This window comes from Microtus oregoni, unplaced genomic scaffold (genome assembly GCF_018167655.1).
Source record: "Microtus oregoni isolate MIOR12 unplaced genomic scaffold, Mior012 000005F_ref0000423, whole genome shotgun sequence".
In the NCBI taxonomy this organism is placed as follows: Eukaryota; Metazoa; Chordata; class Mammalia; order Rodentia; family Cricetidae; genus Microtus; species Microtus oregoni.
The window spans coordinates 24406658-24434469 of record NW_024543064.1 but is presented as its reverse complement, the minus strand read 5'-3'; the positions used below and the strand labels follow the sequence as shown (position 1 = coordinate 24434469).

The 27812-nt window shown below is 48.6% G+C and overlaps 1 protein-coding gene across 4 annotated transcripts in view; it reads left to right on the top strand.

Moving 5' to 3' along the window:
• Csmd2 (CUB and Sushi multiple domains 2) overlaps nt 1–27812 on the top strand; it is a 560352-nt gene that overhangs the window by 411281 nt on the left and 121259 nt on the right. For all 4 annotated transcript variants that reach the window (XM_041651748.1, XM_041651747.1, XM_041651746.1 and 1 more), the window contains 3 exons: nt 2106–2262; nt 3323–3514; nt 10594–10720. In XM_041651748.1, the coding sequence (XP_041507682.1) occupies nt 2106–2262; nt 3323–3514; nt 10594–10720 (476 nt within the window). The remainder of the gene's footprint in view (nt 1–2105; nt 2263–3322; nt 3515–10593; nt 10721–27812) is intronic.

Sequence of the window (27812 nt, the reverse complement as noted above, 5' to 3'; positions counted from 1 at the left end):
CACACAAGCCTGGAATGATCTCCAAGGGAACATAACAGGTTCAGAAGCTGTTTTCTTTCCTTTGTGTTTTTCTGTTTTATGCATTTTTCTGCCATGAATATTTTATCCTAATGATACAAATAACCTTTTGGTCTTTAATGGATTAGAACAAATTATCCTTTGAGATTAAGGAGGAAAAACCCCATAGCCGTTGTAGTTATTAATTAACAATAATTTCTTAATGCCACCATACAGCATCTGGGCAATGTTGAGATCTCCAAATTGTCTCATAAATGTCACCGTATATTTTTGGATTTACAGTTTATTTGAGCCAGGCTCCAAATAAAATCAGCATGCTGGATTTGTCGTCGACGGCGTGTTAGCCTGCACCTTTCTCTGTCTCCTTTCCTTTTTCTCGTCTAGTTCATGTGTTGAGGCGTGCATTCATTTGTTCTCGGGCATTTTCGAGATTCTGATTTCGACCTGCCTGGGTCATCGTTTCATCTGAACTTCTGGCCTTGGTTTTCCCTGTTAGGTAGAAATTTGATAAAAAAAAAAAAAAATCCTCTTTGACCCGATTTGATATTACTGGGTGGATGCCACATCCAGATCCACAGTTGTCTGTTCTCGGCTAAGAAGCACGGGATGTCTGATTTCTTGTCATGATGTACAGATGTTTTTATGGGATTTTTTAAAAAATGTTTTCATGGCTTTGGAGATAGCTCAGAGGGTAGAGTTTGTTGTGCAACCATGAAGATCCGAGTTCGAATCCTCAGAACCATTTAAAAGCTGGGTGTGATCGTGTGAGATCTACAATCCCAGAGCCCTTACTGCAAGACTGGATGCAGTGACGGGAGAATTCTGGAAGCTCTCATGCCAGCCAGCCTGGCGCATACAGTGGCAGATGAGAGTGAACCTGAGTAAACAAGAAACCCTGCCTCTAATAGACGGAAGGCAGGAGGAACACCCAAGACTGTCCTCTGGCCACAGCGCCCACACCATGGTCTTGTGCCTGTGCAGGGACACGGAGGCACACAGACACTTTTTCAAGGAATGTTTTTATAACAATTTGGACACCGCAGTGGGCTCAGCTCTTTGAAGAGGTGTCATCTCAGAATGGAACCCCAGGATTCTTTTCATAGAGTCCAGAAAGGGATTGGGCTCCCGGGGCTTTAGCAGAATTCTGTCCCGCACAGCACTGTTAGCTGGAAGGACGACTTGGCTTCCAGGACGGAAGGGTGGAAATATTGGTTCAATTTGCTGGCAGCTGGCACCATGTTGTGTGCGCGCACAGACATCCATCTCCCACCCATAGATCCCGTCTTTGATATTTACCAAAGTGCCAGGGGGCCTCTCAGCCCATCACAGCTTCTGTTGTTATTTGTACCACTATCTAGAAAGGAGCAGCCACCTCGAGACCTAGGGAGCCAGTTCATTATTCTAATGATCGCTGCCTTTGCTGGTCCCCAGAAGTTCAGGGGACAGATGGGAATGAGGGAAGCCAGATGCCAGCACTATTCCCCCACTGACAAACCCAGCAGGCCCTAGGCTGGAGCCATCACTATGCCAGGAAGGGGCAGAGGCTTGGCCTGGAGGAAGGCAGGTCACCATAATACATCCTGCTTGTGCCCTGGGGATCGTGTCCAGTAGAACAGTCAAGGCAGGCCCTGGCCACAGGCAGACAGAACAATGCCTGTATCGTCTACTGGAAGGACAGGAGTGTGTGTTAGGTGTTACACACATGCTGTGTGTTTTCAGCCTCTCTGTCTATAGAAACAGATGGCTTGGGGAATCAAGCCACCCCACCCTGGCCTCCCAAGGCTGCCGAAGCGTGAGCCGCTAGCATATGAGCACTGAGGAAAAAAGCAGATTGCACGGGGCTGTTAGAGTAGCAACTGATTCCCAAAGCCTAGAGACATGCTGGGCACGGTGCTATCAGCGTGGGGACGGGCACCAACCAGCTCGGCGGCTGGCTTCACTTTGCCACCTTCTGAGCACCTGCCGGCCACCTGCCTCTCTAGCAGCTGTTATTGATGCCATACGTGGGAATGTGGGCTGCATGGTGAGCGGACCTTGTTTGAAATAGGCAACTCTGACATCATTGGGTTGGGGTTTCTGGTATCCAGGTCTATGATGGCACTAACAACTCCGCCCGTTTGCTGGGGGTCTTCAGCCGCTCTGAGATGTTGGGGGTGACTTTGAACAGCACATCCAGCAGCCTGTGGCTCGACTTCATCACAGATGCCGAAAACACCAGCAAAGGCTTTGAACTTCAGTTCTCTAGTAAGTCTTTATTGGGTCTGATAGTAGACATGCACACGCATGCACATGTGCTCACACACACACACAAATGCATGCTTGTATATGCCTTTTAAATCCTGTGGGTTATTGGTAACTGATGAATGAATCTAGAAAATGTGGTATGTCCATACAGTGGAGTATTATTTGGTAATCAAAAGGAAGAAATGATTCGTGCTTTAACATATATGACGCTATAAAGTAGTACCCTGAGCAACAGAAATCAGACATACATTTTAAGGACTTCAGAGAGCTAATGCATAGAGACAGAGGGGAAACTGGCTGAGAGAGTAAGGGGGACAATATTCTACAACTGTGACAAGAATTTCGCAGTTATGTGAGTGCAAGAGACAGTAGGCTGTGCACTGCTTGAGATGGGCGAATGTGTGTTGTAGTGACTCTGGTAGCCCTCAGGATTTCCCTTGCCTGGGTGCTGAGATGTCTCACGCAGGGATCTTTGCCTCTTTCAGAAGTGGCTCCATGTAACGGGATTAAATAGGCTCACATTTGAATTCCATTTCTATTAACTGAAAATGGTGCGAATTTCAAGCAATTTAGTTAACCTTCCCAAGTCAATGCTCTCGATTGTAGAGTGCCAATAATTACACCCACCTGTGAGACCCCTATGAATAACAAATGAGAGGCAAGGTCTTTGGAGTCCCACCGAGTGGAGTGGGAGCTCATGGGAGCGCCTTCTCCAGCCCTTTCAACACAGCGGCTTGCATGGTGATGTTCCCTGCCTTCCCACAGCGGTCCAGGGATCAAAATGGAAGCCACAGATCCCACTCCCAAAATGCTACAGGCTCAACCCAAGAAATAGAAAATCCAGCCCCAAGTATGCATGCCATTAAATTCTGAACTCATTTTCTTAAAGCCGCAGAGACATGCTCCCTCCACAGAGAATGGATATAGGGCTGGGTCATGAGCCTGAAGCTGGCACACCAGGGGCAGTGACCAGAGCACCTCAGGGTACCAGCGGGAGGGGAGGGGACCGTGGCTCTGTCACCACGAACTCTGCTCACTCTTTCTCTTTCGTCTTCCCCAGGTTTTGAACTCATCCGATGCGAAGACCCAGGGACCCCACAGTTTGGCTACAAGGTTCACGATGGAGGTCATTTTGCTGGGAGCTCTGTGACCTTCAACTGTGACCCTGGCTACACACTGCGGGGCAGTGAGGAGCTGATGTGTCTGAGTGGGGAACGTAGGACCTGGGACCGACCACTGCCCACCTGTGTCGGTAGGATGCCTCTTGATTGGCAAGGAACCTCTTGGCCCTTCCCTTCCCTGAGCTCCAGCCCTAGCCTCAGAAATGGTACCCAGGGCCTGGGGCCATCAGCCAGCCTTGGATTTCCCTGTTAGCCCTGTTAGCGAGCACTGTGGCTTGGTAGCCGCCCTCCTGCATTTCCTCACGCTCACTCTACATTGCACAGGCAGGACCATCCATCCACACACGGGGTTGCCATTGCCTTGCAGTTCGTCAGTGGGGCCAGAGTCCAGTCATGCCCTCAGAGTTGCAGCCCAGGCAACAGAGCAGTGGAGGGGGTCTCTGTTAGAAGGAAGGAGTGGCTCCAGGCCTCCTGCAACACCGAGACTCAAATGAGACTCTAGTCCACTCCAGGTCTCAGTTTCCCTGGAGGTGAAATGAGTTCACGCTCCCCTTTCCAGGGAGGTGCGGGGAGAAAGACTTAAGCTAAAGAGCTAGATCTGATCTCCAGCCTCAGGAAGACTGTGGTGGGGAGCGTGCATCTTCTTGAGCCTGGGGTTCTTGCACGCCATCGGCAGACATTTCCTGGAGGCTTTGCACTTGAGCCAGACCAGGAAAAGTGGTCCAAGGCCAAACTGAAGCATAAGCGACCACCACCATTCTGGTTCTCTAACCTCTGCACTTCCCTGCTACTCTGACTCCCCTGGCCCTACTCATCCTGTTGCCCACAAACCAGCTCTTTCTAGTCAAGCCTCCTGCTCCCAACACCCGCAGTGTCCCTGAGCAACACAGGTGGAGCTGATGGGAATGAAATACTTGCTGGGGGGAAATCATGAGTGCCTACCAAACCACACATGCTAGAAATAGGCTGGCAGGTGTCCATGCCACTGGGAAGCCCCCGTTCTACCAAATCTCTTTGGTAGGCACATGGATGGAACCTTGTCATAAGCATGCATCCTGTCCAGAGTCTCTGGACAATGAGAGAGGGCTCTACAATTGAGAACAACAGTTTGATTGAGACTCGGAAAAATACACAAGATTTCACCATCAGAAGGGCTAGGTGGGTAGACAGATGGTCTAGCCTGAGCATATACAGGACAAACCAGATAAACAGCATGGTGAGAAGCCTTGGTGACCATGCTTGGTCCTATTCCCATGGATAACTGCACTGTAATGGGGTCTCTGCATGACACACACAGGGTCAACAGCCAGGATTTCAGCCAGAAGGTAGACAGTTGCAATCCATAAGCCTTTAGGGTCTTCTTTCTTTGTTACTGAGATTAAGACAGGGTGTAGATGTGTCTCTTCCATTTCGTGTGTGTGTGTGTGTGTGTGTGTGTGCGCGCGCGCACGCGCATGCACACGCAGATAGGCATGCTTGTGTGTGTGCACTCATGATAAAACCAGAGGTCAGCCTCGGTATTTTTCCTCAGGAATCATCCATTTTGTTTGAAGAAGGGTCTCTCCCTGGGACCTGGAGCTGACCTATTCAGCGAGGCTAGTTAGCCCCTCAGATTCTTCTGTCTTTATTGCCCCAGCCCTGAGATTATGGCAGGAGGATTTTGCCATCTGTAACCATTCCTCTTTTTAATTCCCTTCTTTCACTCACGTTCCAGGCCCTACATAGGTGCTTAAAATTCAGAGACGAGCACTCTCGGATCAGCCACGGAGACACATGCATAAATAGACAGAAGTGTGGTACCACAAGGCAAGCAAATCAAAGCAAGCAAAATAAACGAGAGACTGTGGCTCCCATAAGACAACTGTTTGCTTTGCAGAAAGGATTCCCTGTCAGACCCCCCTGCCAGCCCACCTGTCAGTGACATTGGGTTTAGAGAACTCACTCAATCGGGGCTAGGAATACTATCATACTTTGGTACATCCTACTATAGATACTCATTGAGATCTTCTTCAATGAGGCTTCTCCTCGGGACCTGTTGCATTTAGGGAAGTGAGGCTGTGTGTGTGTGTGTGTGTGTGTGTGTGTGTGTGTGTGTGTGTGTTTTACACATGCCATGTTGAAGGTAGAGGTCAGTTGAAGGGACTACTCTAGCTTTAAATATTCACATGTCTCCTCCATTGATAAGGAGCAAAACCCAACTATGGTAGCCAGTGCTGACAAGGGTTGCTGTCCTGTCCAGTCCTACAGCCATTCAGTCCCAAAGAAATACAATGAGGTCTATATTAATTATAAACTGGTTGGCCTATTAGCCCAGACTTCTTATTAACTCTTACATTACATTATATTATATTATATTATATTATATCTTCATATATTAGCCCATAATTCTTGTCTGTGATAGCCACGTGGCTTGGTACCTTTTCAGCAAGGCAATCACATCTTGCTTGCCTGTGTCTGGCTTCCTCTATGTCTGGGTGACAACTGCAGACTAAAGCTTCCCTCTTCCCAGAATTCTCGTTGCCCTGCCTCTACTTCCTGCCTGGCTACTGGCCAATCAGTGTTTATTTAAAATACAAGTGACAGGGTACAGACCATTGTCCCACAGCACTTCCCCCTTTTTTTAAACAAGAACTCTGAATCGAATCTCCTTTGTTTAGCTTTTCTCCTGACCATTATTGATAACAACTTGTAACCAACATTCTAAACAAAGGCAAATATCCATAGTCCATTTTTTGGTAATGTGGGTGTAGTTTTTCAGACTACTTCCTGCTGATTGGGGGCAAATCTTATGGGGACCTAAAGAAAATTTAAAATTATGATCAAATCCTTACTGTAGTATCCTCTAAGGCTTGATCATCTCAGGCAGCAGCCTTTGAACTGTTCTGGATGTAGAACTCAGACATCTGGACCCTTTCTCCTCTTGGAGATTTCTCAAGAGGTCTTCCTTGGTCAAACCTGATTTTTCTTAATGCAGAATGAATCCACAGTCCCTCACTTCCTGTGGAAACAAAAGCAAAACCTCTTCTCCAAAGTAACATTATCTTTTGGCTTAAATTTTAAAGTCAAAGTATTTTTAAAATATTTATATTGGATTAATCCAGCAGCATTTATAATCAAATGCCTTTTAGCAGCTTTTACTCCTTCCTCAGTCATCAAACAATTTAAAGACAACACAATAACATGCAGTATCCAGACTCTCTGTGTAGTTTTCATCTTTATGTGGCTTTATTTTAACCTCTATTTCTTTTATTTTATTTTTAATTTTTTGGCTTTTTGAGACTGGGTTTCTCTTTGTATCTTTGGCTGTCTTGGCACACTCTCTCTATACCTGGCTGTCCTTAAACTCACAAAGATCTGCCTGCCTCTGCCTCCCAAGTGCTGAGATTAAAGGTGTGTGCCACCACACCCTACTACTCTCTTTTTTTCTTTTTTATTTTAAGGACATTATCCTTTTCCTTTTTTCTCCCAAGCCTACATACATTTTGAAACACACTCTAAACCTTTTAGAGTTTTTTTTTTCCATCTGAATCTATCTTTACTGTATAGCTCTCTTTTTCTGACTACTTGAGTCTTTAATTTGCTAAGCAGTATGGCTAGGATTAAAGCCGTGGCTTTGATGGCTGGATTCACCCCATTCCTTAGCTTTCTGAGAGTGTATCCTCATGGCAGCAGTATTGGCCAGAGCCGTGTTTACTGCCACAACTCTATGGCGTTTCAAGGTCCCTGCCACCACCAATAAGCATGCTGTTGGCTATTCATAAACACCATTTAAGTGTTTGGTGGCAGGGTCTCTTAAAAGAGCTGCAAAGTTTCACTGCTAAAGCTGAGTCAGGAAACCTCTCTTAAATGAGGCACATTTGCCTCTAGCAAACAGAGCCCACCTGAGAAAATGCTACCAAGAAGCCATGCTTAACTCTGTTCTTTTCTATCTAGAATTACTTCCCAAACTCTCTCAGGCTTTATGGGGATGCAGTTGCCCCATGTTGGGCACCATTTTGTTGACAGGGGTTTCTGTCCCACCTGGTCCTATAGCTGTTCAGTCCCAAAGAAATACACAGAGGTCTACATTAATTATAAACTGGTTGGCCTATTAGCCCAGACTTCTCATTAACTCTTCCATCTTATATTAACCCATAATTCTTGTCTGCGTTAGCCACATGGCTTGGTACCTTTTTCGTCAAGGCAGTCACATCTTGCTTGCTCTGTGTCTGGGTGACAACTGCAGACTGAAAAGTCCCTCTTCCCAGAATTCTCGTTGCCCCACCTCTACTCCCTGCCTGGTTGTGCCACCTATGCTTCCTGCCTTGCTACTGGCCAAATAGCATTTATTTAAAATACATGTGACAGGGTACAGACCATTGTCCCACAGCAAGCCAGAGCTCCATGATGGGAAGAAGGGGAAGAATAGAGCCTCAAGCAGTCGCCGCTAATGGATGCTACAAGCTGTGTACTCAGGCCCTCCTGCCCTCCTGCCAGCCCCTGAATCAAGTGACCCCATGGAGAAGGAAGGTGACACTAGGTCCCTGTGAGGCTTTTCCCAGGGCCTCTGTCTCCAAACACCCACCCTCTGTCCCCACCGGCACCGTCCCAGCTTCCTGCTCCCTCCCAGATTGTCACTCATCTCACTCACTCTCTGCTGGGCTCATTTACCTTGGTGTCTATCAATCAAGCTGGAACCACCTGCCCCAGCAGCACCACCGACTGGTGGCCCACAGGGAAGCTAGAACAAAGGGTCTAGTGTTCTGAGCACTCCTACCAGAAGTGGGTCCCTCCCGCAACCCTGCCTTCATGGTCCCAGGTGAAGCCTCAGGGTCAGAGTGATGCTTGATGGCTCAGGTGTCGTAATAGGTGAAGCTCAGTCTCCCCTCTGGCACTTTCTAGCTTTTAGCTCCTTACTTAACCAATCACTCACTTTCTTACACAGCTCAGCCTTAAACCTCTTCATTTTCCCTCATGCTTCCTTGGTTCAGACACAGTAATTTTCCTGGGAAGCCATCAGCTTCCACTCACTGGGCCGTGCATCTGTTCATTCAGTAAATACTTATTAAACTTATGTTGTGTGCCCTACGCTCTACCACATGCTCGATAATGCTTGCAGTTTGTGGCAAGGTCCCTGTAGCCCAGAGCCTGGGATGGCAGGAGAGAAGACGCTGTTTTAATGCACTTGCTATATGCTTGTTTCCTTCACACTCTGCTGGGGACCCAAAGGAAGATGGTATCCAGTTTACAGTTTACCTAGACAGGGGAGGGTGTTAACAAAGCTGTCACAGGGAGGGCACTTTCCACGTTGTTGGTCCAAGCAGAGGCTGCCTGGGCTGTGGAGTTAGTTCATCAGACTTGGCAGGACCAGAAACATGACACAGTCTTCTCTTTGGAAGTCCCTCAGATATAGCACTGTGGAGACCGACAGCTGTGCCAGCTGAGAGACAGAGAGGGCCTGAGCCAAGACTCTAGCATTGGAGACAAAGTAGAGACAATGTGGAAAGTGTCTCTCAGAGATTCAGGGACAGGGCCTTAGAAGATACTTGGCCAGAGGAGGTTGCGGCTGGAGAGGCCACCAGCGCTTGGGTTAAGTGACTCACTCTGAGGAGGAGCACAGATTTCTCCACTGCTTTCCTTGCCCCGAGGCTCAATCCTCTGTGCCCTCTGAGCTGCTACTACAGTCCTCTCCCTTGGAAAAGGGAGTTCCTTCCCATGTATACACACTGCGCTTCCTCACAGAACCCCTGATGTACATCGTCTTTCAACACCCCACACTTGCCCAGCTCTCTAGCCTTGCTGCCCACCACCACACATCCCCAGCCTGCCCCACCACGCCCCTCCTTTTCTCTCGGACTGTAAAGTCTCTTCCTCCTGTCCCTCCCTGCCTCCCCTGCCACCACATAAGCTGTTCAACTCTGCCTCCTCCTTCAAGGTACATTTGAATCCAAACCCTCCCTGAGTTTCTCTCCTGCACCGGGGGGGGGGGGGGGGGGCTGGCCTCTTCCTCCTGGGCACCAGCACTTGCTAGGATTGGGCATGTGCCAGGATAGGTGTGTCCTGCACTGGCCTTGAGAAGGACTCGATCTAGTCAGCAGTGTGCTCCCTGGCAGCTCGCATAGGTCCCTTGGCTTCAGACCAGACACAAGCCCCTTCCTGTTCTACCCTGAGAAACTTCAAGGAGTTTGGTCATAGAGTAGGCAGCTAGTCCCACCCTTGGGGACTGATTCACTTCCAACTTTATTAACCCATTGAAAACACACAATTCGGTTGTTTTTGCTCATTCACGTGGCTCTGTAACCATCACCACTAAGTTTTGAACAGTCTCTCCTTCCAGAAGGAAGTCTCCCACCCACTAGCATTCACTCATTACTCCCCCGAGCCTTGGCAAACACAACACACGTTCTATTCTCTAGTCCTGCTTATTCTGGATATTTTATATAAATGAAATTATACAATATCTCAGTCTTTTGTGTCTGCTTTCTTTCACTTAGCATTGTGTTTTCCAAATAGACATTGTAGCATGTATGTGAACCGCATTCCTTCTTATGGATGCCTAGTCTTCTGTTGCTGGATAGACCACATTTTGTATTTCCTTTCTTCAGCTGATGGACCCTGGGCTTATCTGCACTTCTTGGCTACTATGACTAGCACTGCTTAAATTATTTATGTTCAGGTTTTTATGTGACATTATGTTTTCACTTCTTCTGAGAGAGGAGTTACATGTTGTATGGTGACTTATGTTTAACAATTTCAAGAAACTACCAGTTTGTTTTCCAATGTGGCTGTATCATGGACCATTTCTACCAGTAATAGGAAGGCTCCAATTCCCCACAGCCTCGCCTACACTCGCTGTTTTATTATTAACACCTGTCTTCCTGTCAAAAAGCTGTCCTGGTGGGGATGGGGTGATTGTGATTTTGATTGACAGTTCCATAACAATGATAAATTATAGAAGCATCTCCTCTCGTTCATATTGGCCATTCATATATCTTCTTTGGATACATGTCAACTAGTATCTTTTGCCTCGTTTTTAATTGGGTTGGGTGCCTTTTATTATTGAGTATTAAGAATTTGTTTCTGGTTCTGAGTCCTAGTCTACCCTCGGGAGCTCTTGGCATGCTCTGCTTAAGCACCGGGAATGGGCTACAGGGACTTGGGAGGCTCTCGGTGATGCTGAAGGAATGCTCAGGCCACCCCATGACACTCGTTCTGTTGCAATTTCTTTCAGCTGAGTGTGGAGGGACAGTGAGAGGAGAGGTGTCAGGGCAGATGCTGTCGCCTGGCTACCCAGCCCCCTATGAACACAATCTCAACTGCATCTGGACCATCGAGGCCGACGCCGGATGCACCATTGGGTAAGTGTCCAGAGCTAATAAAGAAGCTCGTGCCACTGCTGCCAAGGGGAGTTGTCGCCAGCATCATTGGCAGACCTAGCTGTTGTCAGGGCTCTCCTACCTCTGCTAGATTCCCGTGGGGTCCATAGTCACCACAGAGACTCTAGGTTTGGACTGGGCATGTGGGATTCAGCCTCAGCCTCATGGGGGCTACATCCAAGGCCACACAGCTCACTGCTCTGATGTGTCTACCGTAGAGCAGCGGTGCGCAGGTTTGAAGTTATCAGCCCAGGTTTGGAGCCCAGCCCCTCCATTGACTGCTAGTGAGACTTAACCACCGTGAGTCTCTTCCCCTGAAGATGGGGTTTCAGTTAAAGCTCTGGAATGACACACTGCATACTGGGCTCACTGTGGTACTTCAACCACAGTGACAGGGCCAGCTCTCAAGGCCAGTCCAGATCTGCTTGAACTATGTGAGCCAGACAGATTGCTTCTGTTTCCTTCTCTGCTTCCTCATCTGTAAAATGAGGACCAGAAGGGCTCATATTTCAGGGCTGTGTGGGATTAAGTAACAAAAGCCAGCAAAGTCCATCACTAGTACATTTTCCTCCCAACACCTGACTCAGGAACTCTTTAGAGTCCCAGACCTTCAGAGAAGAAAGGGGTGTCTGATTGGCAGGTGCACGGCTGGCCTTTCTCCTGACCCCTCCCCACCAGTCCTATTGGTGATGTTAGCAATAATAAACTCTGGTGCATATGCAAGTCCGTGTGCACACGAGTCCATCTGACAGCTAAGTGATCAAGCAGAAGCTGTGTATTTCTAAGCTTGGCAAGCTATAAAAAAGACAGAGAATATCCCAGATCTTCCCAGATCTTCCTGTTATTTTACACTGCTGGCCAGGGTGAGCCTCGAACTGTATGGTTCAGAGGAGGTAGGAGGCAAAGAGCAGGTCAGAGGGGCAGTGTGCTCAGTGGTGTGAAACGCCCATAAATAAGAGGGTACCATGGCAAGTCTTGAGCAGGCTTGGCCCACCAAGGTTATTGACAGTAGAGAGCTCACAGGAAGTCACCATCGAGGACTAGGGATAAAGAGGGAGCCAAGCAGAGGGTAGAGTTGTGACTAGCAGGTCGCAGCCCTTGGGTTTTCAGCAGCTGTGAAGGTGTTGCTGAAACAGAGATGAACGCTCATGCTCCTTGGTGCAGCATTCACTGGGAATCGAGGAAATACTGCGCTCACCGGTCCACACTTTCAGCTCTACCCCATGCGCTGCGAGGTCAATGGCACACATGGGAACTTAGGATTTCATAAAGGGACAGTGCTGCTAGAATGGCCGTTGGGACACCAGTCTCTGTGCCCCAGATGAGCTCCGTTGACATGTCATGGAGTGGAAGTTGAGCATCCCATCCCAGCTCTCAGTGCCACCATGGCTTCCACCAACCCCTCCTTGTTCTTTCCCAACACTTACCTGCAGTGATAGTCTGGAAAAGATAACCCTGTGTGTACATGTGTACACTCGCAGCCAAGAAAGCCCAATGAAAAAATCAGCAGGGAGGATTGGGATTTAAAGGTGGTGGATGCTGGAGAGCAAAGGACCTGTCCACTTTAGCGGCGTGCATATGCAAATCAGCAGGCGGTCTCCTGACTCTCTGACTCAGCCCCATTCACCCATTGACTCACTCTTTCCTGTGACAACTCTCACTACCTGTTCTTCCACAGTAGAGGCTCTGTACTTCCTGTTCAAAGAAAACCCTGCAGGCAGGCACAGAACAAGGTTGAGGGGGAAGGGGATGTAAAGGAGATCAGGAGGTTCTAGAGTTGAAACCAGAGCTGAGCCCTCCAGGATGGTGAGGGGTTGCCATGTAGCCAAGGAGGAAGGCAGCAGGCAGGGGAGTGGCTTCCCAGCAAGGCAAGGTATTTCTCCAGTGCTGAAGCTGTGGCTGGGAGGGTGCAATGTTGTGGTTTTGAGTTTGGCTGCCCTAGGGGCTGGCAGAGCAGGGACCCAACATGGAGAGCCCTGGGCTGTGTGCTAAGCCTGGGCATCCGGCAGTTTTGTGGAGAGTGAGCTGAAGGAACAGGCAGCACTGGGGCCTTGGAGGAGGCTGTCTCCAGGGTTTGCTGGACGAGGAGACCTGGCCCAGGTAGTTGCAATCGAGATGAGGCAGGAGAAACCAGTTCAGAAGGCATGTGTGTGCTCCTGCCAACTGACTCCATTCTTGTAAATATGTAAATGATGTCAAATGGTGCAAGGAACTAACAGTACCTTACAGTATACAGAAAGTCTGGGAGAGCAATAACCAACACCTGCCATTTAATGAGGGTTGTTGGGATTTTAGCTCTTCTGTCTTTGTTTCCTTTCCTCGGAATTTTACTCTACGGTTGGAACATTCAAACATCCATTGGAGACATCTTGATACTCCATACATTTGACCAGCTCTGTCCAAAGAGAAGGTGTAGCCCCCATCAGCCTCCCAAAGAGTTGTTCGTGCACTTTTGTAGGAATTGCGACTTTGAAGCAGGGCTAGAAGAAGGCAGGACAGCCGGGCGGTGGTGGCGCACGCCTTTAATCCTAGCACTTGGGAGGCAGAGGCAGGCGGATCTCTGGGAGTTTGAGGCCAGCCTGGTCTACAAGAACTAGTTCCGGGATAGGCACCAAAGCTACAGAGAAACCCTGTCTTGAAAAAAAAAAAAAAAAGAAGGCAGGACAGATTCACAGGCTGTAGTCCAGATGCATGGACTACAGGGAAAGCATGAGAAACAAGAGTGAGGATTTATAGCAAGAATGAAGACAAGTTCACTGCAGAGAAAAGCCAGCTAAGAAGTGGAGGGGAGGCAGGAGGCTCGGGTCAAAGACAAACGGATAGATAGATAGATAGATAGATAGATAGATAGATAGATAGATAGCCTCTCCAGAACAGGGCAAGAAATAGGAGGCCATGAGGCCTGCTTCATGTGCATTTCATACTCAAGTCTGTGTGTGTGTGTGTGTGTGCGTGCGCGTGCATGCCCGCGCGCACACACACAAAGGGAAATAGAATATGAAGATAATTGGACTTGTAAGATGGCTCAGTGGATAAGGGTACTTGCTGCCAGGTCTGATACCCCAAGTACAATCTCCAGGCCTCACATGGTGGAAGGAGATAACCGGCTTCCCCAAGTTACCTTCTGACCTGCACAAGCGTGTCATGGCACACACACACACACACACAATAAGGAAATAAACATTTTGAAAGGATATGGGGATGCGCTAGCTCTCATTCTGACATGTGTCTCCCAGCCACAGCTACTCCCACAGGAGCTACTGCTAAGCAGGTGGTCTTCCAGCCACACTAGAGGTTCCAAAAGGACAAGACACTCCCCACCTCAAGTCTCTGCCCAGCCCCGTCATCCTTCTGCATCTATGCACACATGTGTACAAGTCCGTGTGCACATGTTTTCATTCCCTGCTCCTCATTCCCTCTTCTCTCTCCCTCCTTTTATTCTGTCTCCTTTCCTCTTTTCTTCCCTATCTCCCTCCTTCCCTTCCTCCATTTTTTCCAACTCTCTCTCTTCCCCTCTCACCACTTCATCTTCCCTTGAATAACCAGCAGTTGAATAAAAGGAGCTAATAACTACACAGATCTGAAGAGAGCTCTTCGCATCTGAGTCCCTATTTAGTATTTTTCTATGCTGAATATTATTAGAATTTTTCTATTTAAAAAAAAAAAAATAAGAGGCCGGAATGATGGCTCAGCCTAATGACCTGGATTTGAATGCTGAGACTCACATGGTGGAAGGAGAGAACTACAAACTGTTCTCTCTCTCTCTCTCTCTCTCTCCCTCCCTCCCTCCCTCTCCCTCTCCCTCTCCCTCTCCCTCTCCCTCTCTCTCTTCTCTCCCCCCCCACACTATGTGCGCCTGTGCCCATATTTTCTGTTTAATAAAAATAGGAAATCTTTTTTTTTCATTCAAAATGCCACAGTAACAAAGGTCAAAGAGTATAAACCCGGAGTCCTTGCCTCTCACTGTGGAATGTTCCGCCTCCACACAGACCACTTGAAATAACCTCTGGTCCCTTTTGCTCTTTTAATTCTTCTAGGCCTTTAGTGTAGCCACATACAGAAAGCAAATCCAGCAAGCACAATTTCTTAAACAAGTCCTTCTCGTTGCCAGCCTTTGCAACTAGCTTTTTGTTTTAGTCCTTAACCACGGCCATGATCTTACGCCGAGATCAAGGGACCTGCCTCCCCTGGCTGAAGGCTGCAGAGAAGGCCATTGTGTGCGCAGCCATAATTGATAGAGCCTCTCCCTACGGATAAAGCAAATGGTTTTGGATTTTTCACTCCAGTGAACGTCTTCATATATAAATTTTTGCACACAGATCCAATTATTTCTTTCAGACATACTCTTTGAAGGCAAATGTTGACACATGACCTTGAATTTTCCCCCAGACACCGAATCAGCTTTCCGCACCCTTGGTGGCCTGTGTTAAGGCTGGCCTTGCACACAGCATCTCTGCCTGTGCCTGTCCTCTTCCCCTTTACCATTTTACTGCGTCCAGCTCTTTTGTGGGGCGGGGGAATCTCACTTCTGCACACAGTGTCTGCCTGGGCTCCTTTCTAAACACTTTCTCCTTTCAGCTTAAAATACAGGAAAATATAAAATCTTTGTTAAAGTCACTAAATGCCTATATGATTTGCATGATCTCTCTCTCTCTCTCTCTCTCTCTCTCTCTCTCTCTCTCTGTGTGTGTGTGTGTGTGTGTGTGTGTGTGTGTGTGTGTGTAGGTGTCTGTGCCCATGTGTGCCCTGCATGTAGAGCCCAGACACATCAACACTGAGTATCTTCCCGAGTTGCTCTCCACTGCGCTCTCTCACTAAATCTGGAGCTGAGCGCACCTCTTCAGCTGACCAGAAAAGCCCAGGGACCTATGTCTCTGCCTCCCCAGTGCTGGTGTTACAGGAGCACACTGCAGGGCTAAGCTTTTTATATGGGCGCTGGGGATCTGAACTCGGGTCCTCACGCTCATGAAGCAGGCGCTGTGCCGACTGAGCCATCACCCTGGCCTCACGGTGTTTTTATGTCTACTGCATTTGTGCCCTTTTGACTTTCTCAGCCTGTCTGTTGTACTAACCTTTCCCAGATGCTTAAGTCCTGAAAAGCCTCCGGGGTCTATATTGCTCTCACATCCTATGCAGCCTGCTTTCCTTCAAACAGAAGATGCTCTGCTGCTCCTCAGCTGAGTCCTTCCGGTTTTGAGTCTCTCCGGTCCTTGGCTGATCTGATTTAATTGGCTTTGTTTTTCTTCTGCCGTTGAAAGTTCTCCGATCTGTTTTCAGCAGTCACCATCCCCCCTCCCCCCATCACAACCCCCTCTCTCTGTTCCTCCCGGAAACCTTGTTATTGTTTTCACTTCCAGCCTTTTGTTTTCCGACTGCTCTTGACAGCCTGTATTTGTTTTTATCAATGTGCCATCATCTGCATCCCTCTGAGGACACACTTGTGTTTTGTTTTACGATGTCACTTGTTTTTCCAGCATCCACTGCGTGTTGCAGTGAGGCCATTCGGGCCTGATTATTCAACTGGATTCTTGATGTCCCACAAGTTCCATTGTTTGTGCCGCTTTGAGTCATAGCTAGGAGCTGGACCGGGGCACAGGACTACCTGCCTGCTTATTATCGGCTCAGCTTGTCTCTCTCAGCACTGTCTGTCTCTCTAGTCCTGTGAAATGGAGATTAGAGGTACTGGCTCCTTGGGAGGGTTAAGTGGGTCAGGTTTACAAACCACTTAGAATGGTAGCTGCCCCAGAAATGCCCCCAGGCAGAGAGTCCATTTTACCTAGTCAATGCATCCCCTAAGCCTGCAGGATGTAAGTCACCTCTAAAGGTCAAGGGTAGTAGGTGCTATGCCCTGCATTGGAACAGGGGTGCCTGATGGAGGGGATGTGGGATGGTTGCAGCTCTTGGCAGGACTGACAGAAGACTCCAGGGCGCCTTTCCAGGGGCACCTGGCCCCACCCTGATGACGTATTGGGTGTGTCCAGAGGGACCTGCTGCCAGGTTCAGCCCAAAAGCTGAACAAGACTCCAGAAAGGGCAGTGGTCACCTTCTTGAACCTAGCCAAGCCCCTACTCCCACCCTGGGTGTAGCCAGGCTGGAGAGAAGGTAGTTCTTGGTGTTCTTAGCCAGAGTGGGCTGGCGAATTAACCTTTCCTATGGACACGGTGAGCTCCGCAGCCTTTAGTGGGTGCTCTTTCTGGGTTCTAAGAGTTCCACCAAGACCTGGCAGTTCATACACAGTAAGGCATAGGACATGGCTTCTTCCCTGCAGTTCCGTCTGACAACAATATGGGGAATATGAGGGTCACCCTTTAATGTTGCGGCCTCCTCTCCATCTCCAGAGTGGGGCAGGAATTTTCCTTCCTACGATTTGTGGAATAGTTCAGAGTATTAGACAAAGAAAAGATGGCCAAGGCTTAGGCACCTGGTACTGCCCCTCTGACCGCTGTCTATCAAGCATCTACGGCATGCCAGGCTCCGGACCAGTGTCATTAGTCCTATCATACAGAGGACCCCCTGGAGGCCCAAACAGTGTGGGGCATGTGGAGCCCATCTGTCTCTCCAGCCACCGCTCTTCCCACCTGCCCTTCTGCCCTTGGCCTTGCTGCGCTTGAAACAGTGGGCATTAGAGACCTGCTCTGCACCAGGGTCTTGTCATGGTGCGCAGGGACAACACAAAGAGCAGACTGAAGCCCAGCCCTGGCTTGAGGGGCCACAGACAGTGGATGCCACTGGCACAGACCACAGAGAATGCAGTGACCAAAGAGAGAGAGAAGTCCTTGCTGGAGGGCAGGAGATCTTTCCAACTGGGGGAGGGAAGCAATGGCCCAGTCCGGGAGCAAAGCCCACCATACTGGAGCTGCATGGTGAGTGGTGTAGGAGGAGGAAGGGTCTCAGCGGGATCCTGAGGGTCAGGAGAAGCCTGCATTCGTTCTCATGTAACAGGAGCTGTTGGAACACTTCTAAGAAAGTAACAGTTTTCAGTCCAACTAAAAAATGTGGAGCATTTTTTTCCCAGCACCAGGCATTGTAGCAGGCACCAAAAGTATATGTAAGACAGTCTTTTCCCATCTGGGTCTCAGAGAGAAACTATGTCTATCAGAAATGGAAACAGAAAATCTGACTTAAGCTGCCTTCGCAGATGGGGAGTGTTTTTTTTCTCAAGGTCCCATCCAGACCTGGCCTGGCTACCCTGGGCCCCTTGACCTAGGCTATTGCTGTGCCATCTTGAGACTTTCAACCATGTGGTTGACTAGTCAGTTGCTGCCGCTCCAGGCACCATATCTGTGTTCCATTCTAGAAGAGAAGAAGGGGGAGGGCCTAGACGTCTCGGCACATAAGGATTTGTATGTGCTCCTGGGAGGACTTGTTACCTTTAAAGACGCTGCCCTTTCTACAGGTCGTTAGAGAGAACTTACTGAAGAAAATGAGAAACCAGCATCTCTTTGTCTAATGGTCTCCACAGCAGAGACAGGGGAGAGGTTCAGAAACAGCACAGATCCGCCAAGAATCCAGCAAAATGTGATCGTGTAGACATGTAGCAGAAGGTCCGAGCGGCACCTGAAGGCGGGGAGTAAGAAACAAACTGCTATCCTAGCTGGACTTAAAAGAGCAGAAGGAGTGGGGCTGGGGGCACAGATCAGTGGGCAATGTGTCTGCGCACAAGCATGAAGATGTAAGTGGGGATCTCCAGAACTTACGGAAAAACCAGGTTCAGCAGTGAAGGCCGGTCATTCCAGTGCCAGGAATAGTCGATCACTGAGACCCATAGGCCACCCATCTAGTGGAATCGGTAAGTTCCCGGGTTCCGTGGTAAACCATTGCTCTGCCAGGTAAGGTGGAGAGCGCTGGAGGAAGAGCAGCCTGGGCTCTACACTCGCACATGGGCCCATATGCACACACCCATGCATGTGTGTGCACTTTTACACACCTGCACCCACATGCATACACCTGTACAAATATGTGCCTGGATCTTACACACACACACACACACACACACACACAAACAACAACAGTAGGTGTTCAATGTGAAGGCCGAGAAGGAAGGGCCTTCCGGGTTTATAAAATAGAAGAAGGCACAGATATGCATAGCCATGTTTAACGACCCCATGATCTGGAGTGACAGAGGACATTGCTGCCTCAGGAAGATCAGTGGTAGAAATTCAGTGGGGAAACTGGTTGGGAACCAGAGACAGGCATAGTATGACCATTTGGCAACCCTGGTTGCATTCAGAGAAACGGAGTTTCTTGCATACAAGTGCAGTTGGTACCAGTAGCTGTAGATGTATAGAGGACTGTATAGAGCAGCTGCAGGAAGGCAGAGGTGATGGTCCTTTACAGGCGTGGCCTCCTTACGGGGATCTGGGACCAGTGGAAAGTGGGGAATCTTTTTGCTGTTGGACACTGATTCTCTCTGCCTATTATCCATACAGCCGTAATGCTCCTATTTGGCCAGTAAGTAGCTCTTTGTTCCTTTAAACCTGTAGGGCCTCTTAGTGGTGAAGGTGAGGGTAAGCTGCAAGCTTCATTCTTAGCTGTTGGCCCCCCCAGCAGCAAGGCTGCCAAGAGGAGGTTCTGAGGAAGAAGCTTCCCTGCCTAGTGGAGCTTGTCTTCCTGGGAGGAAACCGGACTAGACAAAATACCTGGCTGTGTGCGCAGCCCGGAGCCCCTGCTGCGCTCTCAGATCTGTCGCGCTCCAGAGCTGCTCTCCACAGCGGTCAGCCAGCAAGCAGGCAGCTGGCCCAGAGGAGGCAGAAGGCATTGGAAGCAAAGCGTGTGTTCACAGATCTTGCCGGGGATACTGGCCTCGGGTTCAGCAGCTTCCAGAAGCTTTCTTTTAAAAGAGCAACGGCGAGTTAAACTTTAAACAGTGAAGGTCTGCGGAGCTGCGCTGTGAGAGCAACCTCCTGAAGGAGCCACACAGAGTAGCACACCCAGCAGGCATCGCTTTTCAGCCCTGAGTTTGCCTTGAGTCAGGAAATGGCCATAAAGCGCCAGAAAGTTGTTTTGAAGGAGAGGAGGTGGACAGCCCGGTGGGTATAAATGTCGCTTTCAGAACGGCAGCGCGCTCAGTGGTGATTTCGTTTTCCATGGATGGCCTCTAGAGAAAGAAACACAAGCTACTTCAAATTATCCAAGTACAATAATCCAGCCAAACCGGCCGGAGTAGTGGAGTTAGGCAGAACACAGCCTCTGGCTGCCGGCCTAGGATCCCAGGTGTGAAGTCTGATGTCTCTTAGGGAATCAGCACCACCTGTCTTCTTGGCTGACGCGCTGGACCCATAGCAATCCCTCCCTTAGAAATGACAGATTAAAGATAATAATGCACAAATAAGATAAATGCACAAGATGTTTCATAAAGTTATCTTTTCACTCCTGAGAAAAGATAACTGTTTCTCAAAAAAAAAAAAAGGACCAATTTTGGTTTTCAAGAAAGGGTTTTATTTTGTTTTTAATACTCCAGGAGACAGGAAAAACATAAAAACATAAGGTTGTCGCTCAGTGGCAACACTTGTCTAGTGTTCAAGTTTCTTCCTGCTGCTGTGATGAAATACTCCGATCAAGTGCAGCTTGGGAAGTTAAGGGGTTTACTTGGCTTATACTTCCAGGTCATAGTTCATCAGTGAAGGAAGTCAAGGCAGGAATTCAAGGCAAGAGCCATGGCCGGAAGCTGTTTTCTGGCTCACTCACGGGCTTCTGTTTAATTAGCTTTGTTATATAGCCCAGGACTCCCTGCCTAGGGATGCTGGCAGTCACAGTGGGCCGAGCCCTCCTCCATCAATTAATAATCAAGGCAATCGCCTCCAGACACGCCTGCGGGACAGTCTGATCTCGGCAAGTCTTCAAACTAGGCTTTCCTCTCAGATGACTCTAGGCTGTGTCAAGTTGATAATTCATGATAACTAGGACACCTAGCCCTTGGTTCCACCCCCAGGATGTGGGTATTATAATGGGCTATATACATAAGATACTGTCTTTTAATTATAAAACATAGGAATGCTAATAGAGACAAATGGCTTGGTGGGGGAGGGGAATCCCTGGGAAAGGAAGTGATGGCGGCACACTGGGTTGAGAAGGAAATCATGGCATCACCAGAATTAAAACCCACAGTGGCAGCATTTGCCCTGCAAGAAATAAAAGCATTCAGACAGGAGATACACCAGAGCCTGAGGCTGAAGAGGAGGAGGATGTGATGCCGCCGAGTTCTGCACGAAAAGTCACCAAGCATGACTCAGAGTGACAGCCACCAGCTGCATAAATGAAGGACAACAGGCAACAAACACGCATGGCTCGCAGTTCCAGAAGCTGGGCAGCCCACTAGCAAGTCCCTCACAGATGACAATACAAAGACAGCTCCAGGTCCAAAGTCACTTGGCACCTAAGAGAGAAGCCTGGGGCAACAGCCTGCGTCCAAAACAGCAGCCACCAGCCTAGAAGGTCACGCCACTTCTTCAGTATCCTGAAGCCCACCCAGGTCCATTCCCCTCCTTTTGAAGAGAATTGAATTCCAGCTGACCCCAAGAACCGAAGCTAGCACCCAACAGCCCAGCTGGCCTGGAGCCCCCACTTGTCTGCCCAGGGTTTGTCTTCAGATAGCATGCTTTTATTCCTGTGTCTGCTATCACTGTCATGGCTTAACAGCGAGATCTCTGCCCGGTGCCTCAGAGGCGGGACGTTTGGTAGGGCAAGCCTGATTTTCTCCTTGTCACTTCCAGTAAGCTGCATTCTCAACTGGGGACTGGTTTCTGACACTCTCCCTCTAGCTGCTGTTCACTTACAGGCCACCTTCCCTTGAGGTCAGGACCCTCTCTCACCAGGCCAACCCTCACAGGGTGGGTGGGATTCACACTGTAGTGACAGGTCCTTGAGAATTCCCCCCCACAGCGCTTTCATTTTCAGCCTCCACCTCCCCCAGTCAGAGGGCGTGTGAAATCAACAGCTGAAGTCATCTCCACTGCCACCACCACCGCCACGTGTTTCGCTTTCTCGCTTTCTCATGCTTGCATGTCTTTCTAATGTTCAGTGGATACAGAAGAGCCATCAGTGTCCCGGAAGCCTGATGCAGTCAAATCTTTCCTTTAGTCTTAAGAGCACCGAGGAATTCCAGAAGGAAGGGTTTGCCTGCAAATAGCCCTGAGGGCAGCCATGGGGTTGGGAGCGGGATCCTGAGATGACAGTTCAGAGCCCTCCTGGCTCTTTAGACGCAGGCTGTAGTTGACATAGAGACCAGCAGATGTGGTCAGATGTGTGGCTTGGAAATCTCCCCAACCATAGGGGAGCAGGAGATGCGGTGGGAGGGAGCCTGGGCCCAGGGAGTCCTCTGGCTTTTCTCTTCCCCTTTATGGATTGCATCTGTATACGCCGCCCTATCTCAAAGACACCACCTCCTAGAAGCCCCCACCCCCTCCTAGAAGCCCCCACCTCCTCCTAGAAGCCCCCACCTCCTCCTAGAAGCCCCCACCTCCTCCTAGAAGCCCCCTTTGCATCTGTGAGCTGGAAGATGGGGTCAAGGAAAGGGCTCTGCAAGCTGGTCCAGGAAGACATGGTTTCAACATGGATTTCGGACCCTTCCTTGCTGTCTGGTCTGTCACCTACATGAACCCCTTGGAACCTCACTTCCACCTTTGCGAAATAACGAATTAAGGCTCTCACCCACCTCCAGGAGGATGCTGGGAACACACACAAAGCAAGCAGCAAGTAGGAGACGGCCTGCAAAGGCTTAGCATTTTTTCTCCTCGTGTTATTTCATTAGTGCCTTGTATATGCCGCTCTTTCAGCATTGCTCACATACGCTACTGTGTTTGCCTTCGGTGAGTAGCAGGCTCCGGGGCAGAGACAGTGCCGCACACTCTGGACTCTGAATGAAGAGGTTTATGCACAATATGCCCCATCCCTCTTCCTGAGAATGCCCTGTTCTGTGTCTATGGCCCCAACAAGCAAGTACGTGTGTGTATGAGCTTGCCAGCCACAGGAAGAGGTACCCAATCACCCCAATACCTCCTCACCTGGGATCATAGTACAGATGCCATCTTCAAACCAATGTCAGGCCCACACTCACCTACGGGATGCAGCACACATGAGCCAAGTTTGGGGGGCCACACGGATCTCTATTGATAAGAAGCTCCCACCAGATACTATAGACTTTGATCTCTACAAGATGAGAAAAGTCTTTGCTGAGAGTGACTTAGCAAAACCAGTCTTTCCTGGTTCTCATCAAGTCCCACCATAAGAGGGGTCCCTGCTGGCCCTCAGCTAAGTCTCCCTGCCTCTACTCTTGTCCGTATCTGCCTGTTCTCAAGAATGATCTTAAATTCCAAACCAGACCCTGTCAGGTCTTAGAGTCCTTCAGCAACTTTCCTCAGCCAGTAGAATAAAATTCAAGCTTCTTCCCAGCCTGCAACATCTCAGCAGGCCCGGCCCCTGCCTGCCCCTTCAAAGCCCTTACCACCTTTCTGTTGCCCAGATGCCCTGGCGCAGCTTCCCATCCGGGGACCCTTGCACATGCTGCCCTTTATCTGAGGGATGCTGCCTGCTACCTCTTAACCTGGCCTGCTCTGCTGTGGCCAGCTCCCTCTGAGCCTGCCATCTTGCTTAAATGTCACCCTTTCTGAGAGGTCTTCCACGTGTTCTGTCCCTAAAATGGTTACTCTCCCTCAGCCTTCTGTCAATCCTCTCCCCAGCATTTGTTGCTGTGGGTTCGTGTGTGAGGGAGCGTTGCCAGCTCCAGCAGCTCCTGGAAAATGGCGTTCTGGGTTTGGACTTGGATATTCTGTCCAGTCAGTTGTTTATGTACTGTTCGTGCATACAGAGGACCCTCCCCCAACTCCCTCCTCTCTGCTCCTTCCCCTCCTGCCCTTCCTCTCCCCTCAGCCTCATCAGTGTGAAGTTCCTGTGTGCTTATCAGATCAGCCAGGCTGGACAAAATGAACATGTCCTTGCCTCCGTGGGGTCCTCAGGTCCACTCTTCATTATGGCTATGTCTTCTCCATCCATGCCTGGCTGTCCTCCTGGCTGCATCTTCCAGGAGATAGGTACAATGTCAAGGGCATAAGGTCAGTGTCTGGCCTGAAAGATAATGCCATGGTAACTTTGGTTTACTCTCTAGCCATCCTTTGACTAGACTATGAAATAAAAACAAAATCTCATTTATAATGAAGCCAAAACCATAAACTTAATATTTCTGAGGAATGACTCCAAGAGTGTGCGAAGAAGACAGCTAGCAAAGTAAAACTCAGCTATCTGCACGTTCCCGCCTGGGTTCGTTAAGAAACAAAGATGTCCGTCCTCCGTAATACTAAGTGTGGCCGATTCCAAGTTCAGTCTCACTGGGATTGATTTTGGAAGTTGATACCAGAAAGTTCATCTGATAGAGTAAATTGGAGACATACCTGAATAAATTAGGGGGATAAAGATGAAGGGGACCTCTTTGTGTTAGAATAACAAAATATGAGGCTGTGGGAAGCTGCAAGGATGCTGAAGCGCTGTTTTCCTGGTCATGAGGAGCAGCAGCCAGCACAGACAAAGCAGTCCAAGGAGAGCTCTCCGGACCAGCAGAGCCTCCATTGGGACAGGTCAAACAGCCAGGGGACCCGGGGTGCTCGCTTATGAGTCTTGCCTGTTCTTGAGCCCCTGAACAAGCAAGCACAACCTGAGCATGGAGTCACGTTAGGAAAGAAGATGGACCCCACCCCTTCAAAAACCATACCCAGGCTGGAGAGGCAGAAAACAAATGAGCACACTAAGTATGTACTGACTGATGCTGAGGAGGGAGTAAACAGAGGCTTCAGTGTCTAAAATACAGAGGAGGCCACTTCAGGGAGACCCTGGGCTAAGTTATTGCTGAGTAGACAGATGATAATGATGAAAATTGGCGCTGTCCATCTCAGAGCATGAAACTGAAAGCTCCAGGGAAAATATCGCAATTAGGATTTAGTTTTAGTATTTTCTTTTTTAAAAAGTAATTTCTTTTTTATTGTTTGAGGATGTCATACATGCATATAATGTACTTTGATCAAATCCTCCCCATCCCTCCCCTTCCAATTCCTGTATCCCTACCACCACTTTTCTTCCCAGTTTGCATGCTGTTTGTTTGTTTGTTTGTTTTACCTACTGAGTCCTCTTGGCAGTGATGGCATATGAATGGCTGCAGGACCATCTACCAATCTCCTGGATCATTGTCTCTCAGGGACCACATGCCTGAAGACACTGACTCTCCCTCCCCCAGAAGCTATTAATTACCAATAACTCCTTAGCAAGGGGTGGGGCTTCACGGGTGCCCCATCCATGGCTGAACTCTGTTCAAGTCTTGGACACGGAGTCACAGCTTCTGAGAGTTCGCATATGAACTCTGACGCCCAGCAAACAGTCTCCTTTCTATTCTGTCTGGCTCTTACCATCCTTCCATGCCTTCGGTGCTTTTAAAAAGTGTCCTGTGCTTATGTGTTTTTGTTTGTGTATCTTCACGTGGGCAGCAGCATACAAGTGGAGAAGAGAGGACAACATGAGGGGCTTGGCGGTCTCCGCCATGGGAGTCCCGGGGATCGAACTCAGGTCATCAGGCTTGACTGCAAGCACCCATATCCGCTAAGCATCTTGCCAGTCCCGTAATTTGGGTTTGAAATCATGGTAGAGAAGTTTGCCCTGGTATAACACAATCCCCTGTATCCTTAAAGGAAAAGATTAACATATTTGAGTAACTTCTCTACTGATATAGAAACCATAAACAAAATTTAAAGTCAAAAAAGGGATACCAGACACTAGGAGATAATACTAGCACTGAAAAATATATCCCACAACAGGAGCCAATTTAGGTAAAAATAACAAATAAAGAGCTTGGTATGCAAACAGAATTTTTAAAGATAAGTAGTCCAATTAAGATGGATAAAAGGATATGAAAAAATAAAAATGTCCCTAAATTATATTCAGAGATTTTTTTCAGTGTTATGTAAAATACTAAATTATCTAAATTCAAAATGCCAGTGAGGTTCCATTTTGGTCTGGCAGATGGGAGAGTATTTTAATATAGAATATATTTGCAACACTGTAATATCTGGTGTTGAAGAGATGGAGTGTACAGAGACTAGAAAAACATAATGCTGTTTGGAGGGAGCTGAGATTGACAGAGTCACATGACAGGATAATTTAACAACGCTTATTAGGGGAAAACTTAGATGCTCTTCTACTCCCTGCCCCAAACAATTATGTCTACGCGTCTACTGAAACAGTAGAATGGGAAGGGTCCCACCAATAGAGAATTGGGAAACAGATTGTACATTTCTATAGGAAAAAATTAAGTAGGTATATATGTCCATGGTAAACTATTGAAGGAAGAGAGAGACCTAAAACCAGGGCTGGGGATGCAGCTCAGTGGATAGCGTGCTCACCCAGCATGAATGGAGTCATGGGTTCAAGCCCAGCACCACACAAACTGGGTGTAATTGTTCACACCTGTTGTCCCAGAACTGCAGAGGTAAAGACAGGAAGGTCAGAAGTTCAAAGCCATTCTTGGCTACATCATGAGTTCAAAGCCAGCCTGTCTAAAAAGAGGCAGGAGGGGCTGGAGAGATGGCTCAGAGGTTAAGAGCATTGTCTGCTCTTCCAAAGGTCCTGAGTTCAATTCCGGCAACCACATGGTGGTTCACAACCATCTGTAATGAGGTCTGGTGCCCTCTTCTGGCCTGCAGACATACACACATACAGAATATTGTATACACAATAAATAAATACAGATTCCCTGCTCCCTCCTGCTGGTGGTGATGCATACTTTAAAAAAAAAAAAGAGGCAGGAGGGATAAGAAAAGGGGGAGGAAGAGAGGCCTCAAGCTAGGTTAGATACATGCCCATGTTGGGGAAAACAGTACGTGTATGTGCACACTGAGAAAAGTCTAGAGAGATATATGCTAATAGTAAGTGGGGAACCTGGAGAGCTGGTTAATTGTATGAGAGAACCTTCAACGTTTCAAAGCATTTGTGTGCGGTTTACGTCTCTGCCTTGTGTGTGCCTCATTTTTATAATTTAAAAAGATAGATTTTTGAAGCAGTCACGGTAAGCAAAGAGAGAAACAATGACTGTAGAAAGCAGTGCTGTCCGTGTGGGTTCCAGGGTCACATTCGTAATAATAATGTGCCAGGCTTGGTTTATAGTTATGACGAGTGTGCCACGGGTGTCGATGGGGAACAGGTGAGGGTCCACAGGAATTCTCTTTATTATCTCTGCCACTTCGCCAAAGTCTCAATGTATCCCCATAGTGAAAGGAAATTGATTCACAGTGTCATTGTCACCCTGATTCACGGTGTCATTGTCTCCCAGGTTTGTAGCCATAGTAACCTCAGCTGCTCAACCCCTTTTTGTCTGGGATGAATTGAGGCTCCCAACAGGCTCTGAGAGTCTGGTGTGGTGTGCACCCCCATATAGGCAGAGACCCCCTGTGTTGCCTGCACCGCTCTGCAGAGATTCACTAGTCTAGGTCTGTCTGTAGCTAACAGCTTCAACATTCTGCTCTAAGAAACCCACGGGTGGTCAGCCTCTGAGATATCAAACAGTTCTCCTTGTCTGTGCCTTTTAAAAACTGTGTGTGTGTGTGTGTGTGTGTGTGTGTGTGTGTGTGTGTGTTTGCGTGTGCGTGTGTGCATGCCATAGCACATATGCAGAGGTCAGAGGAGAGTCCATGCCATGGCACATATGCAGAACTCAGAAGAGAATCTACATGCACTATTGAGTTCCAGAGATGGAACTCAGGTCTTCGGGCATGGTGGCAAGTACCTTTATCTACTGAGCCTGTCTCACCAGCATCCTTGACTTTTTTAAAAGAACCCATACCCTTTCTTGCCCAGATTCCCTCTCAATCTAGAATTATGAGGGTTTATACTCAGGAGCTTGGTCCATGGGGAGTTAGGAGGGATGAAGTGTGGCCGTGCTGGCATGCACAAATCCACACCCTCTCACCCTCATCCCCACTGCTAGTGGCCCCAGTGGATGGAGCCAGCCAACTGAAGCATGAAGATGCTTCCAGATGATGCCTCTCCTCCCTGTCAATCTTCCCAGGCGGTGACATCTCCTGACCGCATGTTCTTGGGA